Below are 19,157 nucleotides of genomic sequence, written 5' to 3'. Positions count from 1 at the left end.
TTTTAAGCCGAATCCGAACGGCAAAGTACTTTTCATGACAAGAATTACTCTTGGAGAATTTGTCAATTCCTCGCAAGAGGCAGTACCCGTGAAAAAAAACTTTAGGTGCCATAGGCAGGGATCGAACCCAAGACCTCTCGCATGACAGTCCATCGCACTAACTATCATGCCTTTGAACAAAAGGTTAATACATTTATTTCAGTAAAACTTTCAAGGGTTAGTTACACGAAAAAGGCTATAAATATTTTTCAAAATATAATTGCTGCTCTTAGTTTCCGCCAAAATCGTTCCTATCGAATTTCGACATCCCTTTTTTTCTGGGTTCTGATAAATCTATCTCTTCTTGTTTTATTACACAACGTAACTCACGCTTCGGTATTTTCCGAAATAATTTATTTATAGCAATATAATGCTATCTAATACATATTAAGTTTTTGAAACTAGTGGCATTATTTCGTTTTCGATGTTTTGCCGTAAAATCAGATGTCGCTTTTATGGCTGAAACACAAACACGCTTCAACTTCGGCTTCGCCTGACGGTTACGAATTCAGCCATAGGAATTCAATGCATGCTATCACAATGAAGCTCCAACCTCACGTTTCATTTGACAATCGTAAGGACATAAGGTAATGTTACGTAATGTGACTCCAAGCTCTAGTTTAAATTTGATGAAAAAGTCAATAAACAAAATACATTTGCTTTTGGAGGGATTTACATTGTTTATTATAAGCTGTGCAAGCTACTTCCGCGATAAATTTAATTTTTTCGATTTCAAAACTTATATTTTTTTATTTTGAGGAAAAATAACAGCTGCTTATGACAGAAGTGCCATTTTAGAAATGTCAGATTGGAAGTGTCATTCAAAGCAACCTCGAAACAGGTCCAACGTAACCCAGACGAAGCCGAAGCTGAAGCGTGTTTGTGTTTTAGGCATTAATCTCAACACTTTTTTAATTAAAGCTAACTCAAGACATGTCTTTTCCTCCAATGATACACAATCTTCTTGAAAACAATTTAGCAGATATTATTAGATATATTAAATCTGAACCAACTGTTGTATCCCTTTTCATAAACAAGTAATAGATATAATATGAAATCTGAAAATAAATTAAATTAAACTCAAACATCAAACTTTACGTAGGTATAAGGAAAATTCACCTTTTAATCGCTGACTCTTTTTAAAAAAATCTAAAATTAACATTTGAGCCACCCTACTATTCGGTAAAGGTCTCTACAATGTTGTATTAAGTGAGTCCCTTCTTGTTGGTGTCTCCTTTTCTTCATAATTCGCACGTTTATTCGCTTTATATTAGGGTTGTGCTTCGTTTTATGTATTATCCTTTTCTGCTGCTACTGCTACGGAACGAATACTACGTTCGCTTCACTTCCTTCTTTATTTTTGTGTCTTTCAGTTTCAATGCTCTCTGTCGTGCGATTAAAGGAAACATAAAACTTGTTCTACTTCTACTTCCATAGCAAAAGGATATACTCACTCAATTTTTGGGCCAACGCATAAAGCACACACACACAGAAACACACACACAAAAAACTCATACATACAAACACTTTCAGGATGGTTGAGAAACGACGAAAAATCAATAATAGAATAGTATAAAGGATTTATTGTATACTTCGTTTCACAGTCATCTGATGCTAATTTAATATTATCCTTAATAGTGCAATGTCTTGAGATTAAAAACCCTCGGTCCACACAGAAAAGCTCTTTTTCTTTTCTTCAATTAAAAACAAAAATAAACAACATAATATTCTAAAGAATTAAATGTGCTAATAAACAGGAAGCCTGCAAATAATTGTGTTTGTGTACAGACAATATTAAAATAAATCCAAAAAAACAAAAAAAAACAAAACGAATGATCGAAATGGCAAAAATAAATAAATTTATTATAAATAAATACGCAGGAGTAATCAATCTACGAAAATAGCTTTAAAAACAAATGTGTTATATATGAACTAAAAATAAATACCAAAACTATTTCTAAATTGTACATACATAAGTTTTAAATTTATAAACTATACCTACTTAATAAAAATAATAATAATAATATTAAATTTGTATCTTTAAATTATACATAATAATAAAATAAATTAAAACAAAAATACAGTGATAGTGATGTGTTATGTGATAGGAACCTTCTATACAACAAAAATATTTTCTATATATTAAATTGTTAATTATTATTATTATTGTATTAATTTTTTTTACCAAAATCCAAACATTAAAAAAAATATCTACATACCTATACATTAACTTCTTGAGACGATGAGTTAAACAAAAACAGACAAATTTAAAAAACAATGAGTGCGTATAGTTGAGTATTCATTCTGTAGTTTCTGCCGTTTTAGCATCATCAAAATTTAAAAAAAAAATCATTAAAGAAAACTGCACTGCCAAAAATTACAATGAGTGAAGAAAACCCGAGAGTCTTTGAACTTAAAAAAATCAATTGCTGGGACAAAGTTCCGTTTCCGTTCGTTTGAACTTGGTTGTCCTTTAACGCGCGCATACGTTAATACGTTGAGAAATATCGAACCGACGAGAAACTCATTAAAACGCCAAAAAAAAAAAACAACAACCACAACAAACAACAACAACATCTGATGCTTCTGCTGCTTAAATATGTGGATAATCAATGTTAGCAAAGGTAAGGTAAATTTCTTAAAGTCGAATAGGTACTTGCATACCTATCTACCTTACCTACCCACCTACCTAGTAAAGCACGTCACGTTGATCTCATGAGAGCGCAACATCCCACTTAAGGTGGTTTGAAGGGGGGGAATGAAGCGATGGGGGGTCGGTGCTACCATGAGTGTATATCAGCAGTAAAATGGCTAAATAAATAAATAAAAATATACTTGGAAATGTTTTCTTTTAGAATTGTTTTGAATTTTAATACATACATATATACATTCATATGTATGTATCTACTGCATGTATATATTAAGTATTTATATACATTTTGTATATAATATGTTTTATACCTTATGTACCTAGTTGCTGGCGTTTTTCCAATTTTGTTTTTCTTTTCGTTTAAGTGTGAGCTCTAAATATTTTGTATTTTTCTTTTAAATTTATAATGTAAAAGAAAACATTGCCCTCTTATAAAAAATAATGTTCTCTTAGCTTTAAGACATTTCTCTTAATTGTTTTGTTAATATTATTGAATTTTTTTTTCAATAATTTATGTGTTTATTTTGTAAAATGCTTATTTTACTATAAGAACTTTTCTGGCTTCTTAAGTTTTTCGATGTTTCAAGTTCCAAAAACGATCATAATACATGCAAATATGATTTATAAAAATCGATTTAAATCATGTTTATCCATACTTTTTTCGGTAATCACAAAATTATCAATGTAACCAGTTTAAAACTGCAAATGTATGTAAAAGTGCCTTTAAACTTTACACTTTCTCAAAAAGTCTTCAATTGATTTCGGAAGATTTTTATAAAATTCCTGAGAAACACATTTCTTACTACAATAAAATTTAAATTACTTTCAAACAAATTAATAGGGGAATTTAAATAGATTTAACAAAACTAACTCAAATGTTAAAATCTGAAAGATACACATTTAAAACCTACAGTTTATCTTTGTTAATGCGTCTCAGGTTCAATTCCTGCCTGTACAATCTAAAGCTTTTTTAGACGTACTGCCACTTGAGAGGAATTGACGAATCCTCCATTATTAATTCTTGTCATGAAAACTACTTTCTCACAACATTACTCGTACACAGGAATGGTAAAGAGTTATAAGTCACTATAGGCCCTAGTTCTCGCCGGATTGTTGCGCCACCAATTTCATTCAATTTATTCAAATGTCACTTTTGTGGTCAATTTTGGACAAATAGGCGATTCTTGATAGTATTTGACTTATTTCTTCCTAATCACTTAAAAATAATGATTATTTTAGTTAGTGTTTTCATTCAAATATTATAATTTTTTTTTGTTATGGACTGTCAAATTGGATATTTCATTATTTAATTTTTGTCGTATTTATTTAAAAATAATTAAAAATCTGCCTTAATCTTATGTCTCTGCAATGTAAAGACCATCGTGCAAACTTAAATAAAGATTCATAGAAACAGATTTCATTGAATTAAAGTAAAATTTACATTCAAAATCAAATCAAATGGGGTGGCGCAACAGTTCGTTGTGAACCAGGGCCTAGTGACTTACAACTCTCAACCATTCCAGTGTGCGAGTACTGAGTAATGTTTACAAAAATCATTATAACATGGCGACCACCGTCTACCAAATTGACAGCAAAACAAAATAAATGTACAAAGCCCTCAAAATAATTACTTTTCAATATTAAAAAAGGGATTTAAATTTGTTTTAACTACAATTCATGATAGATTACAAATAATTTAAAAAACAGTGAATGGAAACACAATCAGAAATTTTCGTTCATTAAAGCACTTCTATATCTAAGCGCAGTTTTGCAAAATTCTTAAAGATTGAAAACATTCATTTCATTCAATAAACTTACCACTTGATCTTCCGATAAAAAGTCTTTTCTGAATACATTCCTTCTGATTTCTCTGATAATGGGGCATTTTCCCAAGAAGTGGACAGTATCTTTTCTTTTTGATAGGTTGCACATATTACACTCTAGGGGTAAATCAGGTCTGTGTGGAATGAAATTTAAATCTATTAGTTCCCACGTAGTCTGGCCATCATAGAAATCACACGGACATTATTGGAATCTCTAAAATAGTTGTTCTTTTCGACGTTATGATTTAATCTGCTGTAAGTTGTTTTGTACGAGGAATAAGACGCATCAGCAATATATGTATTCAGTTCTACATTTCTCATCAACCTTTAAAATGACTTCATACAAGATGTTTTTAGAAGTTCTTAAAACCTCGATGGGTAAATTAAAATTAATTTGACATTCCACAGCAAGATCTTGCCACTCTCGATACCAACTGTTTTGATCTTGTATGGCTCTTATGGCCACTTTTTTCACGACCCGTGAATCATTCATTTAAAAACGTTTAGCAAGAAGTCCGCTTGCAACTTCAATGTTTTTATAAACAAAGGAGAGAGAACCGTTTTCATCATTATTACGTTTGGCGTATTTTTCGTCAAATAAAATATTCTTTTTATAAAGTGCGTTAAAAGTTTTTCAAAATTGTACTTTTTACATCCCCATACCATGCGATCCATATAAAAGTATGCTCTCAGCTACTGCTTCATATACTTTAAACTTGATTCTATGTGCTATACACTTATTCATGAAGCATTGTTTCCATGTCATTCAAGTGTTTTTTCCATATTTAAATTATTTGTAACAGTAATGCCAAGGTATTTGTAGTCTCGCTCACATTCAATATTTTCGCGATTATAGCTCCATTTTTCATTTGATGCATTTCGTCCACCACCACTTTTAATAACCATAACGTTCATATATATACTATTAAATTCCATAGCTGACAATACTGGTAAACCCTGACAATATAGCTGACAATACTGGTAAACCCTGTAATCATGAGCTGCAGAGTTTCCAGCGATTGCGCAAACATGACTACATCATCTGCGAACAGAAGTGCTTTAATCCGAATCCCTGCGAAATCCACTCCACCCGGCAGGTAGTCTAAAAGGTCATATATGAATAATGCAAACAAGGTAGGGCAAGGTAGTTCCTCACCTGTCTATACAGCCGCCCGTGTTCCTCTATATAGGTGTTCAAGAACGCTTCCAAACTTCAATGATATCCCAAGACTATACAGCTTATAGAATAGTGCACCTCTATCGATTGTATTAAAAGCTGCTTTAAAATCTATAAAAAATACATACAGCTTTTTGCTTTGTTTCAAGAAATTCTCTGCCAAGCTCCTGAACATAAAAAATCCATTGCTGAACAACCTGGTCTAAATCCAGCCTGGAACTCCCTCAGCAATTTTCCGGTCTCAATCCAACTAACAAGACGCATCATCGCTGTAAATATCTTGTAAGATTTGTGGATTCGAAATTCATCTGGCGACAATCCTCCTTTCAAAACAATATTTAAAAGTTTTAAAAGGTGCTCTTTTAGCATGACAGTCCCATATTTAAAAATTATATCATTAAATCAAACCAAACATGTTTCTTTTTGTTAAAAAGTTGTTTTAGCACATAAAGTGTCTTTTCTTCTAACATCCACATTTTAGAACAAGAATTTTTAACTTTGAAGCCGAAATAATGTCATGAATGAAAATCAATGCATGCGTTAAACTCTTGAAAACTCAGCACTAAATTTGTAAAGATCTAATAGTTAGTATCTATCGTTAAAATTTGTATCATAAGTACATAAAAACCGATATTATTTGTTTCAACCGTTTGACCCAGACTGAAGTCTCCTATTGATTTTAGTTAAATCAAAACATAGACTTTTTTCTCAAGTCTGTTGATATCAAAATCTTTTTCAAAGTTAAAGTTAACAGCTAGTTTGAAGCATTCTTATCAAATGTTCTCCCATTTTAATCTGTCTGTAATCTTTTAAGCCTTTATACCAGGGGGGTCATTCTGTAAAACGATTATCGCTAAACGAAAGCGTTTTGATACTTACTAAGCAAAAAAACTCAAAAAAAAAAAAAAAAAAAAAAAATGAATACGGTTATGGCCCTAATTAAGAGATAAATCAAACCCTCTATATCAACCAACCTATATGTAAGCATTTTGTTTTTTTCTTTCTCATTTGTTAAAATAATTTAAACCATTATAGTTTCGTTCAAAGTTTTTCAAAAGAGGCCTTTATAAGGATACTGGAAACAATAAATTCGGCAGATGGTTTGTTGTAACTATTAACCAATAATCTTGCACGAAGAACATTCTCCAAAATAGTTTTGGTGACAATAAATATTTTTGAAGTAAAATTGGGTAATGGAGTCATTCCCTCAAATAACGCTCAATGTTTCGTGTACATATTTCATTATTTTACATTATTTAAAACAGTGATCAATTGAAATAGGCCGTTTTCTTTTTTCTCTCTCCAAGTATTCAACCATAACACCGGCACCAGAAATGTTCAGTAGTTTACTTTTACTTGAATCACTATTTCGAATGTTACAGCCAAGACTAGGGTTATTTTTTGCTGCTCTATGCGAATTTATATTAGTAACTTCTTTCGAATCTTTTTGCTCGCATTGTTATTACCATTACGTGTATAACTCTTTGAGTAGGCTTGATTTTAAAAGCTATAGGAAAGTTTAAAAAAAAAACATACAATTGAGAAAAATTCATAAAATCTTTATTTGAATCGATAGTATGGTCCATATAATTTAATGTTTGCAGATTATTTCATGCAAGTGTTGACCTTGACTGCCTCTCAAATGGTCCATCCACTTAGTCCAATTCCGGCCGGTATCTCACTAATAAATGCCTCAATGTTTTCTTCCAATGCGTCAATTGCAGCGGGCTTGTCTGTATAGACATGAGCTTTAACATAGCCCCACAGAAAATAGTCTAAATCGCACGATCTAGGCTTCCAATTGGCCGGTCCCATACGTGAAATAAAATGTTCACCGAACTCGCCTCTCAATAAGTCCATTGTTGCGCGTGCTGTTTGGCATGTGGCACCGTCTTGTTGAAACCACATGTCATGCAAGTCAAGCTCTTGCATTTTAGAAAAAAAAACAAGATGGAAATCATATCAGTGTAGCGCTCACCATTCACAGCTACGTTACGATTCACATCGTCTTAGAAGAAGTACGGTCCAATGATGCCACCAAACTGTGACTTTTTCTGGGTGCACTGGTAGCTCTTGCAATGCTTCTGGTTGATATTCACTCCAAACTCGACAATTTTGCTTATTTACGTATCCATTGAACCAAAAATGAGCTTTGTCGCTGAACACAATTTTTCGGTAATGAACATTCTTAACAAAGTACGCATTTAAATAATAAAATTCAATAAGTTGCAAAGGTCATTCGTTTGTAAGACGATTCATGGTTAAATTATAGACCAAACTTTAGATGTTTGACAGTGAAACAAAACACGAAACGTGCGTCAGCTGTTTAAACCAGTATTGCCAAAAAGATAATATCTAAGAAATCACCCTTTATTACGGTCGTAAAATATAATTTAAAGCGTCAATATTAATTTTGCATACAAAACTGAAGATAAAATATTAAAAGATCGATTATCAAATTTATATTTTGTCTGTTTTCTTCTTTTTATAATAAAATGAATAGACGGCGAAGTTACAAGTGTAACAGCAAAATGTTTGGATTTATTTTGTTGAGCTATGTTTTGATTAAGCTAAAGCTGCAAAATTTGTATTGATAAATATTTAAAGATCAATCTTGTACTTCCCTCGAATACCGCCAAACAGTTTTATGCCTTTATTTGTTTTTTTTCGATATTTTCACAAACAATATTTTGTCAAATTGGCCAGTTTCCACCCCTTTTAAAATTCAGCCGTAATACTCGCACTTCCACGAATGCTATCAGTTTACCATTGAGCTCAATTTTGGTCATACAGTCAAGTATAGAGATTTTTTCTTAAATCGCACTTCGAGAATGTAAAATGCGTTGGCCAACCCTGTTTCTATTTTGATGATCAGAACTTTTAGACCAATGTGCACCGGTATCTGGTCTTAAATTCTTCCATATTTTTTGCTTACGCTCGTGTTTAAATATAAATTTATTAAAGGACTTTATAACCTGAAAATAATAAAAATAAACTTACTTACTACTTACGCTATCAGCCATCAATTGTGTTTTTTTTATTTGTGCAGAGGTATTCAAATATTGAGTTTGTCCCGTTTGATTAAGATTTCGAAAACATATTCAAATTAAGTATTTACTGTAACTCCTCTGGCTTATGTTGAAGGCATATAGAAATAACTGACTAACTATCTCAAAAGATCTCAGGACAATAAATCTCTGTAGCTCAATTAAAAGTACGTTAAACCCATATTTCAATTAATAAAACTAAACGTGTAAAGTTGAGAGAATTCATAGGTTTTTATCAAACATAAAGGATACATCTATTCACAAAATGTTGTATATTTGTGTTTGCCTTTATCAAATGATTAATATGTTTGAGTTCTTTAAAACTTGCTATAGATTTTTTTTTTATACACTCATAATCACACTTCAAACACTTTAAGTGGTTAGAGCTTTTTAAAATTACAATTCTAATTCGTTTTATACGGATTTTCAATTTTTTTCCAATAAACCAAATTTTTTAACATTCACCTTATTTGACTAATTCAACAATTTCAATCAATTAAGTCCTTTTTTTGTCATTTGCAGAACTATTGCCGGAGGTGTGATTATGAGTTCGGTACAAACGCAAATTGCTGTGACTCCAAACGTCCATAACTTGGCCACATCCCAAATTCAAAAAGACTACAGCGAAGATTCCCTTAACAGACAAAACAGCTTTGGCAATAGCAGATCTAGAGTAAGCCAACAAATAATACAATTAGCTTATTGCACACCCAAACTAATCAATTTTATTATTTTCTTGTAGAAATTTGTTTTATTATAATTTTTATAATATTATTGGCCCGCATATCCGTTAGCAGTCATCTCATCGTGGTCGGTCGGTTGGAATACAAAATTATTATTGATTAATAAAAATAAAACTCATACTTTTAACACTAATAGGAATTTCCCATAACTGAAGAAAATACAAAAGAAAAAACAACAACCATTTCTTGACTGAGTTCTGCTAACGTGAATTCGAATAATAATTACTCAAACAGCCGACATTTTCCATCTCAAGTTCAAGGTATTCTTTGATACCGATTTTACATTTATTTGCTCATATAAAGTTATTTGATTGCTATGCCTGAGCCTGTTTTTGTTTGTGGCAAAAGAGCTGCCTGCCTATCAAGGTCGTGCTATTGATTTTTTTTTAATTTTTCCTGAGAAGCTTTAAGTGAATGCTTCAATGAAATCTCATCCGCTATTGGCACGCAAGGCTCTATCGTACCGTACCACTTTTATTAGTTTCTTTTTTTTTTACTTAACCAAACCACATTGCAGTCGGAACGACACGAGTTATCGGCATTATTTATCGTGTTATAGAGTAATTTTTATAAATGTCAATCACGATCTGATAAAATGACTTGCTCCTTGCCCTTTGTTGTAGTTCAGGTCCGTTGCAATGTGTATTGTTTTATTTAAAGGCGCAAAATAGTTGCATGTCTTCAATTACCGACTGTTACACGTTTGTATCCATTTAATATAATAAACTTGAGAAAAGGATGAGGGGAAGAAATTTGTTTTTTTTTCTAGTCTGTCTAAACGACTTGGAAATATGATTTTCAATTTTACACCAATAGTCAGTTGGGCACTTTTAGACCAAGTATTATGTGCAAGACAAGGCCATTGGACTTTAACTCCTGGCACTTAAGATTAGAATTGAATGTTAAGTTTTGAAATCTCTAAATAAGATACTCCATGAAAGGCTGAAAGAGTAAATCTGTTTAAATTGTTAATATTCAGCTGCTTTTGAAAATGAAAAAATGCGGCCCTGCATAAGTCACTATGTTTTTCGTTCCAAAAACAAACAACCATACATACTTACACTCATTCCCTTGCCAGTGTACTAAGTATCGTATCTGGATGGATGTGTAGGAAAACTATTACATTGTTTGCTTGTCTCGCCTAATGTTTTAGAATGTAGGGTTTTCATGCAGAAGGGTAAGTGGCAGTGGATTGCCTGACTTTGCATAGTTTAGTTAAATCCCTAAAACAGTATAGTGATGTCACAGAGTACTGAAATCGATGAAAAGAAAAGTGAAAGGTCATCTATTAGTTGGTAGTGTAAAGAACGAGAATTTATACACATTATGTACATACACATGGTTATGTATATGGAAATAGATATAGAAAAGTAATTAAACAGCAGTTAAGGTTAGTTATTAGGTTTTGCTTAAAGACTGTACTGGTGATTTTGTACCTACTTTTCAAAATAATAACCACACCAGAATGCTTGGGTCGGAAATAATTGTTTACATTGTGTTATACGAGTGTGGACTGAGTCTTAATAATGGTGCTATCATGTCATGACGTTATATATTGGTTAACGCTATAGATTCATACAAGCGGGTTTATTCTTCGTCGTTTCGGTTATAGAAAATTTATTATAGCAATGTTGCGTAACTCAAATATTTACTATAATACTTAATTTGAATAAATATACTCACGTCGCTGAGATAACAGACAGGACAAATACTCAGCTTTTTTCCTTCTATGTGTTTAAAGTGTTTTTACAAACTTCCCTGGAATTGAACTTAATTTTATGTTTCCTTATGTCATTATGGGTTTCATAAAATATTCATCGGTTTTAACACAAATCTTTTTTTTATCCTGTCAGTCTATTATTTGACGTCAATTTATGTAGGACATACTTTTTATTGTTTGCTTTAATATTCCTTAACCATAACTATAAATATTATATAAATGTGTCTTTGTTTTTCTTTTAGGGCAATATGAAAGGTAAGCACTTAACACGAAGCCATGCAATGCGTGAATCAACATCTCCACCACGGACTCCTACTCCTCGCACAGATCACCAATTGACATCAACAAACTGCGGATTGGCATCGTCATCCTCGTCTTCGTCGTCATCGTCTACATCATCGACGCATAGCCCATCACAGGAAACAAACGATTGCAAAATGCATGTACAATCATCTACCTTGTTGTCCCCAACCCCATTGTTAGAAACTCCCTCGGTAATTGTTACTAGTCAACACTCCCAACAACAACAGCAACAACAACAGCAGAGTGTCATCTGCAACGAAGCGGACTTTCCAAAACTATCTCCACCCAAGTCATCAAAAAGTCCTCGAAATTCACAATCGGGTAACACAAATCCTAATTCTGGAAATTCCAACAACAATAATAATAACAACAATAACAACCAAAACAATAATAATACTAATCGGGATCTAATGGACAAGTTCAACAACGCCCATCAACAACAGTGTTCAACAGCGCCATCTGCTGGCAGCGAACATACCAACAAAATTGAATTCGGCAACGGCAATGGCAAAAAAGTTGTTTTGGAAATAACAAAGACGGTAGACACCGGTGGAGGAGGCAATGGAAGTGGGGGTAATTGTGTTGCTTCAAATTCGAATTCTTGTAACATAGAATACATGAACAACCAAACAGAAAACAGTGGTAACGGATCACATTACATACATCCAGATTCTCGAGGCATTCCACAAGATGGAGCGATATCATTCTATGACAAAGAAAACCGTTGTCCTCGAAATGACAGCCAGAATAGTAACAATTCATTATCACCAGATGAAAATCAAAACAGTTTGACCGACAGCCCAAGCGACATTAGCAAGCATGAACGCATGGGAAAGAAACACAGGACGAACTCGAATTCGAAAAGTTCAAAACCACGACTAAAAAACATGGGTTCCTCGTCTAGCATGGACGGTGGCAATAGCAACAGTACTTCTGGATTCATATCACGAGGTAGGTGGATTGTCAATTTAAACAAAAACAAAATGAGCCATCAAATTTTAAATTCAGATAATCTCAAAATTACAGATAGCTCAATGGAGCAATTTACTGACCAGAGTGGCGTGGATCTGGTGCTTTTCTTCAAGGAAACCTTAAATAAGAATCCAAAAGATAGAAATACCTTGATGAAAATTGAAAAGGATCTTATTGAGCTGGCTCAAGATAAAACGTTAGTTTGTTATATAATTATTATTTTCTTTTTGTTAATTTTCTTTTATTTATCTACTTTAAAAAAAAAATAGACGTCATGAGATGCGATTTCCAGCAGCTTCGTCTTATAATCGAATGCTTATACATAGGACAGCTGCATTCTTTGGAATGGAACATAATGTTGACACGGCCACACAACAGTGCGTAATAGTAGCAACAACGAAAGGCACTCGTCTCCCAGACGTAAGATATGCAATGATAATATTTTATTTTTATAAAAATTTCTTTTTTTGGTATGAATAGGTTTAAGGGAGTAATAATTTTATTTTGATTTGTAGCCAATTAATGGTAATGATTGCCTCATTTAGTCGTCAGCATTTTTAACAGTCGAAATCGAAGATCTTTATTTCTGCAATCAATCAATCCATTAGCGTTAGTTGCTTCGATTTAAGATGTCTCTTGATAAGTCAAGAGTATATATGAAATGAAATTTTATATAAACTGTGTCAAAATCAAATTGACTGGCTATCAGATAAAACATGAATTCTTTAAATTAAAAAATTCTTGTAGACAAAATTCATTTCCCACCATAGACGTAAAATACTTGGAAAATAAATCAATGATGATAAAATTAGAGATTGGATTGTGTAGGGAAAAGAAAGGAAATCGAGTGTTTAGGCACAACATTTTCAGTGTCAATCAATAAAATTTCATAGATAAATTCATTTACCCTAGCGACGTTTTTTGTTTGAATAATTCTCCCGAAAAGGTCAGGAACCGTATTATTTATTATAACAAAAATCTGCTTAAAAGAAACGTATACCCATTCGATTAGTTAAGGTTTATTCTATCCAATAAAAATGGGCTGGGATGCGACCCACACTGATAACTTCCAATCCCGTCTGTCGATTTGTGTTGCTTAAAAGGTTTTTAGGCTTTTCGTGTTTTGTTAAAAAAGTTGTAAGTTATATTATTATTATTATTTATTCCTTATTTTATGCATATAATATATTTAACAGAATTAGTTTAAAAGATTTACACACATAGCTTATAAGCCGTCTGCCGAAAATGCAAATTATATGAATTAAATAAATACGTTTAGAGAGAGTACAGTTTATAAATTTCATTAAACAGTTAAAATATAAACCTTATATCAATGAAAAGAATAATCGAATACAAACATTATAATATAAAATATTTATTATGTACATAAATAATTTTTACAATAATAATAAATAATAATAATATAATTATAAATTAAAACGAAGGTATATATAAAAAAGAAGTTAAAGTGTTTCAATACACAAAGGCTTTTAGTTTAGCTAAAACAAAGTTTATCATTAGACCGCTTTGTATTAAAAGTTAATATATATATGGGTGATTATACAAAAGTTGGGTAACTCGATGTCATCAACCAATATATAAAAAGTCTTATTATATTTTATTGAGATTGCAATTTATTTTAAAACAATGGAAAGACCTCTATTTGGTCACTCAATTGCAGTTATTTATTTTGAATACAAGTTATTAAAAAAACACAATTATTTCTTAAAATGTCAGTCCTTTGGCATGTCACAACCCTGAAAATCATCAATTAAGTAACTGTCTAGTAAAAATTATCATTGATATGAGAAAAGTTATCAATTAACTACAATCTGTGATGTATATAGTTTAATATATACTACATCTTTTATAAGGCAATGTTCTCCGCTTTATTTAAAAAAGTAAGAAATTTTGTGTTCAGTTTTATTCGTCAGTCCGTTGGGTGTTATTTAAATTTAAAATTCGTGCGAAATATCGCCGACTCAAAGTCAAATCTCACTTTAAATTTTAATGTTGGTAATAAAGTTAGTTGCGGGTAGCACAATTTGACGGCCACCATCACTGTACCAGAGTTTGGGTTATGTTTGTTGTCTATTCTCGTGCTAAGCCAGTCAACATGTCAGTCCTATTCGTTATTGGTCGTTATTTTTTTGTAAATCTAAAGTTTATTTTTATTTATTCATATTATACTTTGATTTGTTAAAATGTAGTTTGTTTATATTCGAAATTAGTTTTGATTATAATCTTAAATTTCGTCTCTTTTGTCAGTCCTGTGTCCGGTTTATAGTTATTGTTCTTCATTTAATGATCATTACTACTTTTAATATGAATATTTTTAGATTTTGTTCATATTGTTTGTTGATTACTTAGAAATATTTGGTAAAACTATGTGAAAGTTGTAAAAGATAGTTGACTAACGTTTCGTTAAATGTCAAAAGTCTGTTTTGAAAACTGATATATTATTTTCTTATAGTATTCCATATTAATAATTATTTTTAATTGCTACAAATTGATTTTAAGTTATCATTAATAAATCCTAAGAGATTTTTACTAATTTGTATAAAATTTCAATATAATACTCGTCAGTCCTCTGGCAGTCAAATTCTGAAATTTTCAAATATCATACAATGTACTCAAAAAAGTGATTAGCTATCATATACAGCCGAATTTGTAGAAGTAAATCATAGGTATTTGTAATCAGTCACTACTTCTATGTTTCAGCCGTCAAGATGTCAATTGCGATTAGTATTGTACCTAAGGTTTTGAGATCTAAAAACCATTATCTTTGACTTTAAAGTATTTATTTTAAGGTCCCAAGTATCGCAATATTGTTTTAATTTGTTAATCTGGAGCTGCAAAGTCTCTGGATTATTGGTTAGAAGACAAGGTCATCTGCATATAAAAGCACCTTGATACGTACATCTCCAAAAATAACACTACCTGGAATTTGATCTTCAATGTCATTGATGAAGAGGGAAAAATTAAGGGGTCTCAAAATGCAAACCTGTGGAACTCCCGTTTCAGATTTAAATTGATTTGACAAACTCATACCAATGTTTACTACTGAACTTGTTATTGATATTAGTTGTTCATATATTCTTATGAACTTTGTAGACAAGCCTATATCTGTAAGTTTGAAAAGTAGTAACCTTCTGTTTATAGTGTCAAAGGCGGCTTTGAAATCTACAAAAAAAAGCATAGAGATTCTTTTTCTTATCAATTAAACTTCTAGCAACACTCGTTAAAGTAAAAATTTGTAGAGAAATTTGATCGGAACCCAGCTTGGAAACAACTTATTTTATTATTCCTTTCAACTCAGGAAACAAGCCTTAGGTACAGTAATTGTGTGAAAATTTTCCGCAGAGAGCTGAGAACAGAGATTCCCCGCTAGTTTACGATCTTCCTTTTTAAAGATCATAGAAGAGTATGAAGATCGGAAGCTATTTGGAATTGTCCCATCTATAAACATCTTGTTTATTAAAAAACAAAGCTATAGCATTATAATCAAAAAAGTACCTGCGAACATTCTATGATAAAAGTGTCAAATCTGTTTAATTTGATAGTTTTTCTTGTTTATGTCTATTATTTATTTCATATTCTTTTTGTTAATTTATTTTCAATTTTGTGTCAGTGCCGTCATTGGAAGGATGCAGGAATGGGAGTGAAATTAATAGAATTAATGTGATTTAATGTAAAATATTGAAAAAGACACCACTGAAGAAGTAAGGAACACTTACGAAACGTTGGGATAGAATGAAATAAGTTTTTTATTTACATTCCAAAAACAAAAAGACCAAAAGAGCCAAACAAAATATCTTATATATAAATAACATAATTGGTCAAATACACAAAACAAAAGTTAAATTTGTTCTAGAAATTATAAGCTTCCCTTTTTTGTAGAACTCGACCGGTATGCAATCTAAGCACGGAGCCTTATTATCCTTCATTTTTGTTAAAGCCACTATTAGCTCTAGCATTGAAAATCGGGAATCTAACTCATCAAAATAAGTGAATGGTAGTGCAAAACTTATGTTCGTTTGACAAGAGTCTGCTGTGAAAAGTGTTTTGAAGTAAAAAGCAATTGTAACCACATCAATAGCAGAGACCGTTGACTTATTATTTCAGCCAGCTAGAATACGTACATTTGACCAAAATGATCTAGAATCATTACAATGTATGAGATTCAACGCCATGTTTTTTACGAGATTTTTAGTCAAAAAACAAATTTTTACTAATTTTAGAAAAAAAATTTAAAATGTTTATAAAAAAAATACAATTTGGATGATTAGAATTATTTGAAGTCAATATCTTCTATTGTTCACGAGATATCGAGAACCGCATTATTATCTGCATAACAAAATTTATTTGAAGTCGATATCTCTTCTGGTTCTTAAGCTATGGACGGTAAAAAGCTTCGCGAACGTTCGGACGCACAGACATGTCTCTAAAAATCTTTTATATCGGCTCTAGGGATCTTGAAACGTCAAGAAATGTCAAAATATTCAATTTGTCAAATCGGACCCATTACAATAACTTCCTATGGGAAGTTTATAAGATAAGGGTAGGTAGGTAGGTAGAAATGGCGATCTCAATGCAACCTAGCCTGAGATCCAACTAGCGCTGTAGTGCGCCGTTTTGATACCAAAAACTCGTTTGACCTTTGATTGAAAGGGATAGATTGATAGAGAAGCTTAATAGCGATTATGTTAGAGCCATTTTGTCGCATTGAGAAAAAAGATTAGGTCTCTAATCTTTGTCTCAGATAGCTCATCGAGTTCTTGAAAGAATGCTTTTCCAAAGCATTTCATTCTGGTGTTTGCCAAAGCAGGACATTTGCAGAGGAAATGGATTATGGTTTCACTTTCTCTTTGGTCACTACAGCTACGGCAAAAGGTGTTGTAAGAGATACCCAACTTCTCTGCATGAACTCCTAAAGGCCAATGTCCGGTATAAACCGCAACAATCCTGGCTATGTCTTGCCTTGGCCTGCATAGAAGATCGTGGTTTTGTTATAGGTGGGCCATATCTTCCTAGATATAATGCAGTTGGGTAAATTGCTCCACCTTCGGTTTGATTCAGTTTGGTAGATAGAAAAAATTTTACCCTTCATAGCACCAAGAGGAATGTTAACCATTTCCGCAAATGAGCTATGAAGGGCCGATCCTTGCCTGGCTAGCTCGTCAGCCCGTTCATTTCCCACGATACCACTATGGCCCGGAACCCAGATCAGGGTGACACCGAGGTTAATATTCAGGCTCGCAAGCTCATCGCGACATTGCTGGACCAATTTAGATGAGGATATGGCCGAGTTAATGGCTTTGACAGCTGCCTGACTGTCTGTAAAGATAGCCACATTTCGGTTTTAGTTTGGGTTTTGTTTAAGCATCTCCATTTTTGAGCCGTCAGTAAAGATGGTTGTGTCGAAACCTATAGACACGATGTCATCCTCCCAATCTTCTCTCGATGGGAAAATAACCTTAAAACCCTTACTAAGGTTCAAAGTAGGAGTGCAGTAGTCAGTGTCTACCGAGATAATATCTGAGGGAATCAATTTCGTAGTGTTGCTGTGACCATAAGGTTTTGACAACCAGCTATTTGATTCCTTCAGCCTAATAGCGCTGCAGGAAACTATGTATTTAATAAAAAGGTCGATTGGTAGAAGATCCAAAATAACGTTTAAGGCGTCCGTTGGGCAAGTACGCATGGCCCCTGTGGTGCCCACGCAAGCTGTTCTCTGAACCTTCTTAAGCTTATTAATGTTATAGGCTTTGCTAAGAGCAGGCCACCATACAATCGAACCATATGTTATGGCGAACTACGGCTGTGTACGTCCATAAAATCATCTTCGCTGGAGTCCCCACTTTTTGCCGAAAGTTTTGCTGCAGGCGTAGAAGGCAACACAGGCCCTCTTAACCCGTACTTCAATATTTAGTTTCCAGTTTTAGGATCAAGTATAACTCCCAAATATTTTGCACTGGAAGACAATGATAGGATTTGACCGTTGAGTCAAGGTAGTGTGTAGGGCGGTACTTTAGTTTTGGTGGTAAAGAGCAACAGATCAGTTTTAGTTTGGTTAACTCCTAGTCCACAACTAGTGGCCAAGTTGCTAACTTTCTTAAAAGCTGACTCCTTGATTTCACTAATCACAGAGGTGTACTTTCCTGACACCAATAGCACCAAATCATCCGCGTAGCCTACCGCCTTCACTCCACATCTCTCTAATTTAACGAGAATTGTATCCATGACCAGAAGCCATAGAAGAGGCGAAAGAACACCACCCTGGGGTGTTCGCCTACTCACGTGTTTTGTTGCGATTGTATTGCGTAGAGAGGCTCGAATCTTCCTACCACTGAGCATGGAAATAATCCATTCTCGAATGAAGTCTTCTACACCGTACTTAACGAGCGATTCTTCTATGGATTCTGTAAGGACGTTGTTAAAAGCACCTTCTATGCCTAGGAAGGTGGCAAGAGTAAATTTTTTATAATGGATTGTTTGTTCTACAGTACGCACTACCTCATGCAGGGCAGTCTCCGTAGATTTGCCCTTAAGATAAGCATGCTGAGAGCTTTCGAGAGGTCGTCCAACTAGGATTTCTCTAATATGGTAATCAAGAGTGCGCTCCAAGGTTTTAAGCACAAAAGATGTTAAGCTTATTGGTCTGAAATCCTTCGCGGATTCGT

General features: G+C 33.0%; 1 protein-coding gene across 2 annotated transcripts in view; it reads left to right on the top strand.

The window, feature by feature from the left end:
* The window catches only part of LOC129947955 (protein encore), a 54,203-nt gene that overhangs the window by 15,851 nt on the left and 19,195 nt on the right, over positions 1-19,157 (top strand). The window contains exons 2-6 of one of the 2 annotated variants that reach the window (XM_056058740.1): positions 1,678-2,663; positions 9,259-9,409; positions 11,442-12,453; positions 12,511-12,670; positions 12,744-12,894. In XM_056058740.1, coding sequence (XP_055914715.1) covers positions 9,281-9,409; positions 11,442-12,453; positions 12,511-12,670; positions 12,744-12,894 — 1,452 coding nt within the window. In that variant the 5' untranslated portion in view covers positions 1,678-2,663; positions 9,259-9,280. The remainder of the gene's footprint in view (positions 1-1,677; positions 2,664-9,258; positions 9,410-11,441; positions 12,454-12,510; positions 12,671-12,743; positions 12,895-19,157) is intronic. The other variant, XM_056058741.1, reaches the window with a different exon arrangement.

The sequence above is a fragment of the Eupeodes corollae genome, chromosome 2, assembly GCF_945859685.1.
Source record: "Eupeodes corollae chromosome 2, idEupCoro1.1, whole genome shotgun sequence".
In the NCBI taxonomy this organism is placed as follows: Eukaryota; Metazoa; Arthropoda; class Insecta; order Diptera; family Syrphidae; genus Eupeodes; species Eupeodes corollae.
This window is presented reverse-complemented; position numbering and strand designations above follow the sequence as displayed.